Source organism: Periplaneta americana, chromosome 3 (assembly GCF_040183065.1).
Source record: "Periplaneta americana isolate PAMFEO1 chromosome 3, P.americana_PAMFEO1_priV1, whole genome shotgun sequence".
Taxonomy (NCBI): Eukaryota; Metazoa; Arthropoda; class Insecta; order Blattodea; family Blattidae; genus Periplaneta; species Periplaneta americana.
This window is the reverse complement of record NC_091119.1, coordinates 200,103,046-200,113,599: the sequence shown is the minus strand read 5'-3', so window position 1 is coordinate 200,113,599 and position 10,554 is coordinate 200,103,046. Positions and strand designations below refer to the sequence as shown.

General features: G+C 34.9%; 1 protein-coding gene across 1 annotated transcript in view; it reads right to left on the bottom strand.

Annotated features, from left to right (window-relative positions):
- Positions 1–1,091: 1,091 nt before the first annotated feature.
- The window catches only part of LOC138696959 (BUD13 homolog), a 20,750-nt gene continuing 11,287 nt past the window's right edge, over positions 1,092–10,554 (bottom strand). Inside the window, exons 5-6 of the mRNA XM_069822490.1 lie at positions 10,140–10,372; positions 1,092–1,386 (exon numbers count right to left, since the gene is read on the bottom strand). Of these exons, the coding sequence (XP_069678591.1) occupies positions 10,200–10,372 (173 nt within the window). The 3' untranslated portion in view covers positions 1,092–1,386; positions 10,140–10,199. The remainder of the gene's footprint in view (positions 1,387–10,139; positions 10,373–10,554) is intronic.

The window sequence follows — 10,554 nt, the reverse complement described above, 5'->3', positions numbered from 1 at the left end:
AGTGTTATACCAACATTTAATACATTGCAGAGTCTTACCTTTGTTTAAAACAGTGATCATCAACTCGCGTATGAACGGGCGCGGGCAGTGCTTGGCTGATGCGTGCTTACTGTACCGGGCAGAGGACCGGTTTGTGGGAGCTAGCTATTGATGCTGCTCTTCAGTGTGTTACTCAAATTTCTGAAAAATCTATTTGCATACTTACCGACTCCAACGGGGCTATATTTAATATAATTAAATATATACCAAACCTATACGCACATAGAATTATTCCAATTCAGAAACAACTAAGTAAACTAAAAGGAAATAACATTTCAATGGATACCTAGTCATTGTGGTATACCTGGAAACGAGAAAGTCGATAATATTGCAAAACAGACAACATATTTGCAACCATGACCTCTTCAAGTGATATCTCTATCCAATGCTTTTGCTTCAGTAAAGTCTGATTTTACAAACCTATGGATCAACAATTGGCTCTCTTCTGACAAAGGAAAAATTTTACAGTCTGTACGAAAGAAACCAAATGACCTGGAAATGTACAAAAAACTTGCCCAGACATGTTCAAACATTTTTAACAAGAGCCAGAACAGGTCACATTGTCACTCAATTGTACCTATAACGATTTCACATTTCTGATAATTCTACTTGTCTGTGGTGTAATAATCATGATGAAGATCTGGAACACATTCTTCTATAATTACTGTCCATCCATAAACCACAAAAGAAGTAAATTAAAATCATCAGTACCGGTTGCAGAAGACACAGCCCTGCAGTATATATTGACTACATCCCACCTCTGGCTACTAGCAACAGGCATCTATAATGAACATTGATCAAAACATCCCTCACTTCTCATGAAAAACACAAACTTAATAGACTACAGTGGACTATAGTGGATTTTATGTTGTCAGCAAACAGCTGGATACATTAAGAAGCTTGAATGATTGATTGATTGATTGATCTTTCTCTGTAAGAACAAGCTCCAATCTTCCCCACACATTTTACAGAACTGGACGTCATACACTTATTCTTAAAGATCACTAGATCACTCTTTATGTGCAATATAAGGAACATAGAAACTGGTGATAGACTTTAAACTGGAAGATGTTATGCTTATACTCTTATAAACACAATATAAATATATTACAGTACATATTTACAACAAACTGAAATCGACACATATAAAAATGCGATCATTTTCAAAGGCAACTACACGTGTGCAATGTTTGAGCTAACAGTCTTCTAAAAATAATCATGAACTTATACCCTGGTGCTAAAATTGAAACATTCTGTTAGAAACTTCCTGTTGAACTAAATGTCCATGACTTCGTGCACTGGCCTGCCTTCAACAGCTCTCCTCTTGTTTGGGGATCACTGCATTACCTGCAATAAAATTCAAAATCTATATTTATAATTTGAACTGGTAATGGAAATTACGGGAAAACGGCTCAACGGATTTTAATAAATGACCCCTCATTTTTAATCTTGGAACTCAAAGTTTTTCAGAAAAATAGTAGTTTTCAGTGAAATGTCAATTTTTCAACATAATTTTCCTATTTTCCAAAATCCATCTGTCGTCAGTTTTGAGAACTAGCTAATTGCATTTCAGAATAAAACAAAACACACACTACAGTAAACAATATTACACGAAGGACATGATCTGCAAGAATGCTGACATATTTAGAGCTCAAATTAAATTGGTTATTAAAAACTTAACTTACTAAAAATAATTTACAGGTTCGATTCTGTGGTGTGTAATTTTCTGGGTACAGCTGTGTATTGGATATTAAAAACTACAAAACTTGAGGTGGTTTGATGACATTATTACCATTAGAAATGAAATATTATTGTAGTTAATGCCATGATGTGACTATTTTTCATTAATTATACATATTAATGCTATATTGATGATATGAAAGTGAAACGTTTTGGGGTTATATAAGTAGATGTAGAGAATATCTTAAATTAGATCTTGATTTCTATAATTTACTGAGTGGCGGCTATATAGTATATGTTACTGAAAACTATAAAACTTACGTAAGATAATATTATTATTAAAAATCAAATAATTCTATAGTTATTAATCAAGTGGGGTTGGGTCTTCTTCATATAATTAATGGCGATGTGGTGTAGATATTTTTATATGCGCGATTCTCTTCAATATTGGCTCGAGAGAGTGCAAAAATTAGAGTTCCTAAGGAAAAACCAAAAGGTATTACTTACTGATAAAATAAGAAGCCTACAAGATTTTGTAGTCTCCCGATCATTTCAGCAAGATCCCTTAACAGGATAAAATTATTCTATCCTCTATATTTCAAAGTAGTTCACGAAATATGCAGCAGCTATACCAAGATGCTACGTCTATTGTTCGAAAGCATAGCAAACCTGATATATATTTTTTTTTAACTCTCACCTACAATCCACAATGACTTGAAACAGCTATTGCTTTACTCCCACATGAAAAACCGACTGACCGTCCTGACATTGTCCTTGCGTTTTCGCGTTCAAACTAAAAAACTGAAGGTGGATAGGTTCAAGAAAAAGTATTTGGCATAAAAAAAACCATTCAGAGGGAGTATGTTTCATTATTATGGAAGCAAATAACTTTAAGAATGTCTGGTATTCTTCACTGAAAATAAATTTGAAAAATGTTTATTTGAACGTCTAATAAACTTAGTTTGCAGCATTTGCAGCACAAGCCACTAGTAGGCCTATGTATATATAGCCACCTATAATCTCTCCTGTAATTAGAGTGGAGCTTCGATTATCACCATTACTTCGGCACACAAAACAGTAATGATCATAGAAAAATTCTCTCCAGCACCGGGGCCCGAACCCGGGTTTTCAGCTCTACGTGCTGATGCTTTATCCACTAAGCCACACCAGATTCTACTTCTGATGTCAGATTGAATCCTTCTCAGTTTAAGTTCTACCTCTCTGTTCCCCTTTGGTGGCCTGCCTTCATGTATTCCTAACGGCACTCAAAAACAAAGAAATGCAACATGCAAACATAACACCACCCAAAGCCTAGATCAACCTTTCTCAAACTATGGTCCGTGGACCACTTATGGTCCTCGAGGTCTGCCCTTGTGGTCCTTCAAAAAAGACAGAAGAAAAAATAAAATTCAAACAAATTCACATCACATTATAGCTGAAAATCTCAGAGTTTGTAAATGACACATGGCAATCGCCTTTCACTTTTTCTCCCAGTATTGACATTTTATGATATTTATTACCCTTCCCGTCTATTGACTTCCCACTCTACTCTCAGCAACAAAAGAGGGATTTAAAGCACTATGATATATGATACGAGGGGGATCCAGGAAATAACGACCGTTCGAGCATACCCGCTGCGCAGCTGACTCCCCTTCCTTGTTTGAAGGTCAACTGGCTTCCTTAACATGTGTTCTCATAATGTTGTGAGTACTGGTTGCAACAAGTCGCCATTGTGCATTTTGTGTTACTTCAAAATGAACGACGTGATTGATAATCCCGCCGACTGTGAGGTGAGGAGTGTGATTCGATTTTTGAATGCCCGACATTTGAAACCTGCAGAAATTTACCGGCAATTGAAAGAAGTGTATGGTGATACTGTAATGAATGAAAGAAATGTGAGAAAATGGTGCGAAATGTTCAACAATGGGCGAACAAATGTCCACGATGAAACTCGACCCGGACGCCCATCACTCATCACAGAAGACCTGAAGACTAAAGTGAACGACAGAATCTTGCAAGACAGCCGCACATCACTCGACGAATTGCATATTGCCTTTCCTGACATTTCTCGTTCTTTGCTTGGTGAAATTGTGTCGCAACATCTTGGCTACCACAAAATCTGTGCACGATGGGTTCCACGGCAACTGAGTGACCAACACAAAATTCAGAGAATGGCCTCAGCATTGACATTCTTGATGTGATATCACACAGATGGAGACGCCTTTCTTGATCAAATTGTGACTGGTGATGAGACCAAGCGCCAATCACGTCAGTGGCATCATCCCTCATCACCCAAGAAACCGAGAAAATTCAAACAGACTCTCTCAACACAAAAAGTCATGGCTACTGTCTTTTGGGACCGCAAAGGTGTTTTTTTGCTGGATTTCATGCCAAAAGGCACTACGATCAATGCAAATCGTTATTGTGAGACTTTACGAAAACTACGGCGAGTCACCCAAAACAAGAGGAGAGGAATGCTTTCGAGAGGAGTTGTGCTTCTTCACGACAACGCCCACCCCCACACTGCTGCTTCAACTCGAGAATTGCTGGATCAATTCGGTTGGGAAATCTTTGATCATCCGCCCTATAGTCCAGACCTTGCTCCTAGCGATTTTCACCTTTTCACTAAGCTAAAAGACTTTCTGGGTGGTTCGCGTTTTGGAAGTGATGAAGAGTTGAAGAAGACAGTGAACACCTGGCTTAATGAACTGGCGGCAGAGGAGTATAACACGGGAATTCTAAAGCTAGTGAACAGATACGACAAATGTTTAAATGTAGGTGGTGATTATGTATAGAAGTAAAGGAAGCTTCAGTTATGTAACAGACTTTGTTTTTTCAAATAAATATTTTTTTTTTTTTTTTTTTTTTTTTTTTTAGTTATTACAACAAAACGGTCGTTATTTCCTGGATCCCCCTCGTATTGATAGCTATCTGCTGGTGCTAGTTCAGGATATCCCTATTACAAACTCTTTGGGAACAATTGACTGTGTTACTGCCATCGTGATCTAATACAGGCGATAAGGCAGACCATGTGATTCGCTCAACGAGTTAGATCTCTTTCTAACTCGTTGGTCTTGTCCCTACACGATAAATGTTGCACATTGCGCGCTTTTCTTCTTATTATTTATTATTTTTCCAACGTTTTTACAAATACTTATGTTTCGTTAATTCTTATTCTATAACTCAATATTATAATCTTAATGCACGACTTAAAATAATTTATCCATTATATTATATACAATAAAAAGGATCAATTTTTAAAACGATTAGGATAAACACATAACCTCAATTTCTCCATACCCAACTACATTTAAAAATTATCAACTGATTCAATATCTGCATAACCTCTTGGTACATATGGTTAACTTTTGACATGTTACTGTTCAGTTAGGTAAGTATTTATTTATTAAATGTACGTGTATTTATTTGTTGAATTTTCCTGTATAAATCACAGATGTGTGGCACGTATAGAGAAATCGTATTCACATTTCATTGCTCTTCAAAATTTCCTGTTTTGTGCATCGATATAAAATATCGGTGTGACAAAATCACCGATAAAGGTCACAGATATTTAATTGTCACAGTCATAGTTGTCACAGATACTTGAAAATATCGTTTAAGCTCATCTCTAGTTCTGCTGCTCAGTAGAGATGAAATTAAACAAGTGATTGTAATAATTAAATATCTGTGACTTTTATCGGTGATTTTGTCACAGCGATATTTTATATCGATAAGTAAGCACAAGAACATACAGCCACAGCCCGTGACCCCGCATAATGCTCCTTGATAGTTTCCCATATTAAGCAATAGATGCCACTAACAACGATCTTCATCCCCAAACTTAATTGTTACGAAATTACGAACACTGCAAAATTATTGAAATGGTTTCAAAGGAGATGAAATTGTTTCGTTTGAAGGAAATAAAAGCAAGAAAAGATATTCTATCGCACATATTTATCAAAATATAAGTTAATATTATGAAATAAAAAATATTTAAATCGCATTAGTACATGTATGTATTAGCCTCCTTTCATTGGTAGAGAATACTTGACAATTCACTAGTAAGTTACAAAATAATAGCACCTTTGCTGAACACAATCATGAAACTTCAATGGTAATTTATAAGTATGGAGTAGAAAAGTCTTTTGTGGAACAGAAACTCTAGTGATTGGAATAGGCCTCAGATATGGTTAGTGGTAATTTACTTAATCTCTACAGCTTTCCACAACTGATGGTGTTTTTCTCAGGGGACATACGAGCTATTCCATCTCAAATCGACCGAAATTGACCTTACAATTTCCAAATACAATGAAACTTTTTTTGTACGTAGAGAACTGTGATACAATGCTTTGTGCAAAGTTTGAGGCATCAGAACTTCATAGTGTTTAAATTAAAAATATTTAAATTTATCGTATTTTCATAAAATTAGCAACTTTAAACTGTTGTGGCTCCGAAACCCTTTCACCCAATGATCAAAATTATGGTTTATTTTGATGCTGAGAAATTAAAGTTTATATTGACATATAAACAGATTTTCTTACTTTTTATGGAAATGGAGAAATTTAGATTTTTCCTCATTAAAACACCTTTGGCTAGGAAAAAATATTTTAAAAATATATAGTTAGATTCCGCTTTGAAAGTACAAATAAACACATATTTTTTACTGATGGTATGTTGATAAGAAAGTATTGAAAATATCAAATAAAGAAAATAAATAGTACGCGCGTGAACTAACCAGCTGACTGTGAGACGGGAGCTTAGCCGAGACAAGCATGGCCAGGAGACAAACACGTTATGTGTCGTCTAGCAGTCATGGCTGTGCTAGCTTTATCACAAGTTTTCATAAACACAGTAGTAAAATGACGCCCAACGCTCGCTTATCTTCAGCTTTTGGCCAGTGCGTGCGGTACTGCGCCGTTCAAGTCTAGGCGTGTGAAAATAATCTATTTAATACCCTCGAAACTTATTGCCGTACCACTAAGCAAACAATGCCGAATCCCTTTTAATAGTGCAAGGTTTTTTCTCAATATTTTTTTACATTTTTACAAATGGCCAAAAAACCTAAAAGCAAGTAAAATCAGATTATCTGTCTCTCTGTATACAATAAAAATAAGGATTACCTCTTAACATAACCTACCAAATGTCAGCTTCAAAATGAGCTCCAGTTCAATGTTCTCCAGTAAATGGTTCCAGAGTTCTGAGTGCTGAAAGAGGCTTGTTTTTCTAAAATACGCTAAATTTGTCGCTCAATAGTACGAAAACCGTTTGACTTTCGATAGTATATTTTTGAAAATGCACTCCCCTCAGCATCTTGTATAAGTAGGGAAAAAATTAGAGTATAAAAAAATGCGAGGTTTTTTACTGATCGATTTCATATGGAATAGCCCATACTCTTCACTGTGTTATATCCAAAGCCACAGAGTATCAGACTGTGCTTCTAATATGGTTATAAAAAGTTGTAAGAAAAATTGGAAAGAGCATATTGGAGGAATAAAAGCAAATAAAATCCCAAAATAAATTCTCAAATATTAAATCAAAGAACCCAAAGCAGATGCTTGAAAATATGTCCAAGAAGAAAAGAAGATATGATGGCATTGCATAGAAAACATTGAAGCTTTCTTTCAATCACCACTGCAGGGTTGGGCACGAATAACTGACCCATTTCATCTTGTGAGACACTCACACCCGGGGCCTGTTTCACAATGTTTACAATCTTTGTTAAATTGTAAACTTTGCTTGTAAATTGTAAACTTCTGTTTCACAATCTTTGTTTGTAATGTTGAACTTTACAAAGGAAATCAAATTTTTACAAATTAAATTTTGCTCACTTTACAAGTATTCTGTTTCACAATGAAGAGTAATTTTACAAACGTGTAAACTTTACTTGTAAAATTAGCACATTTTCTACAATACCTCTGAAATGTGTAAAGTTTGATATTGCAACAAATTATGAATAAATACAATAAAGAAATACTTATTAAATTAATTTTTGAGTAACTGGATAATATTAAGAATTAAACTAACGCAGTTTTGATGTTATTAAGGAGTTCTAATGACTCAGACGAAGATACTGAATTTAGGCCTAATCAAACGAAGATGTATACGTAAAATTCTCCGGCCAAAAATTAATAACACGTTCGTATCATTGTATGAATTTAATGAAAGGTTTTGAATGAGTCCCATGCTATACTTCAGTATACCGTGTAAGTATTTATATATGAAGACTGTATTTAATAAATACTCGCACTTAAAAAAAGATGTTTCCTGCACAAAAAATAAATAATTCAATAATGCAATAACGTCACTACTTATGCGGTATTCTGAAGTCGTTTTGAGTTCCATTTCGCTGGAATCTCTCCTACAAGATATGGGACATCATATCCAACATCCAAAAGGAAAAAGTGATGCCCTAACCTCAAAGCGAGAACTGTATTGTTTTGCATTGGTTGCATACTAACTGTCAGTTCCATGCGTTAGCAGATAAGCACGGAATTTTTAAGATATCAGTATGCAAAAGTGCCCACAGGGTAGTTGATGTTATTAAAAGAGTTAAATTCGGGGCAGGTTTTTGATCACCAAAATGTTATTTACTATAACACAGAATTTTTATGCTGCTGCTGGGATCACTAATGTTTGTGAGGTTATGGATGCAACATTAATAAATACTGATGGATCAACACAAAAAATGAACCTGATTTTGTAGTTAGACATCGTAATTATTTTATCAATTGCATATTTGTACGTGGAACAAATCTGTTATTTACTTATTTTACTGAATTTGGTGCTAACTTTCGTCATTTAAGTCATAGACGTATTGATATACTCGACCAATGACATCACATGAAACTTCATTGTCACCAATATATAAAAATCTAAATACTTTTAATTTTCTTTAACAATACTTTATATTTTCTGTTGGTGAAATATGAATCAGCAAGCATAGAATAATCTATTTTAGTACAAAATATAAAAATATATATCAATAGTAGTAAAAATTCAGCGACTTTAGCTCTGCTCCTTAGCATTTTTTGTAAACTGTCGTTGGCGATATTGTGTAACCAATAATGTGTATTTGTAAATTTCTTTAACTGATTTTGTAAAGTTCGTCAAACTTTACAAACTAATAAGATACCATTGTGAAAAACAATTTACAAGCATTTGTAAACTTTTACTTGTTATTTTTAAATTGTTAATTTGTAATTTGTAAGGCCCGTAACACACTTGCAGAGTTTTCGCCAGCGAGAAATGTGTTGCGAGAAAATAAAAAAACTAATAACATGGACTCAAATGGACGTCCACACATTGGAAGAGATTCTCGTTCGAGGCAAAAACCTCACGTGAGTTTCTCGCTGGAATTGGTAGCTCAGCAAATTTTCTTGACACATTTATCAAAGATGTTTGACATTTATACTCTTTAAGACGATTGAATGTAGAAAAAGATATCACAGGTGGCAATGAATTGTATTGTTTTTATTTGAAAATGAGGAAAATTGGATGATAATTGCAGTCAGGAACTTGTCGAACTTGTACGATGTCACCCGTAGGCCTATTTATATGATACACGGGATGAAAACTATAAAAACACGAAACTTAAAGAAGAAATCTGGAGATTATCTCAAAATAAATAGGGCTATATTTTATTTTGATGAGATTTAATAGTATTGATTAAACATTTGAAATAATGTATCTATATGTCTTAACAGTTTACATAATTTTAATCAGAATATAGCAAAGAATCCTTTATCATATCATGAATGGCAAAAAACTGTGGTCCATTCAACCTGAAATAACGCCTAAATGTATCATCATTCAAATCGAAACCAGTGTCCAAAACTCGCCCTTATTTTCGTAAGATGCAATGTGATTTTCAGATATTTTTGGCTTTAATTTTAGGCCTACTTCTTCTTTTCATGAACAAAATATGTTCATGTAACTCCATTTCCTCATCATTTGAATACTCAGATTCAACATAGCGTTCGTACATAATTTATAAAGTACGATAATATACTTACAGGTTATATAATTAAGTACGACAATATACGTAAATACATAACCTACTTTCCCCAACAAGCGATTACTATAATCAGAAAAATGCTTTCTGCATGAAGGCAGTGCATAGATGATCATAGTGAGGTGTGATCTGTGATAGCGAGAACTCGCCAAGTGTGTGGAGGAAGGCTCTTCGCCTCTTTCTCGCAACACATTTCTCGCTAGCGAAAACTCTTCAAGTGTGTTAAGGGCCTAAGGATTGTGAAACGGGCTCCTGGTCTTAAACTATTCTTTTTCCTACATTTAGCCATTCCACAGCTTCATTTTCACTTCCATTACATTCCATTACAATTAATTGAGAATATTTATTCTCAGAACAAGTGACATGAGGCAGGCCGGTTATTCGTGCCCAACCCTGTAGCTCAGCTCACCTTGATGAAGAAGGCACTAATTCGATATTTTTGGAAATTCTTTGACGTGAACAGTTAGCATTACATATCTGCGGTGCTCCATTTGTAGGCCTCGTCATCCACAGCTTTACGTGAATTCTGGTGTTCAAACCACTTCTTCTCGTAGCCATTCGATCGGTCCACACCATCCCACCTGTAGCCTGGAGGGATACCAAATCTGTTTGGCAGATAGGAACCTTTGTATTTAGGTTTACCTGAAATCCAAGAAATACATTATTATTCAACGGGCTACTCCAGCTCAAATCGATAGAATATAGAGAAAATTAACCTTGCAATTTTTAAATACAATGAAACTTTTTCTGTCAATATTGGACTTAATAAAAGAATTGTATTCCAATGGATACCATCCCATTGTGGAATCCTGGGAAACGAGAAT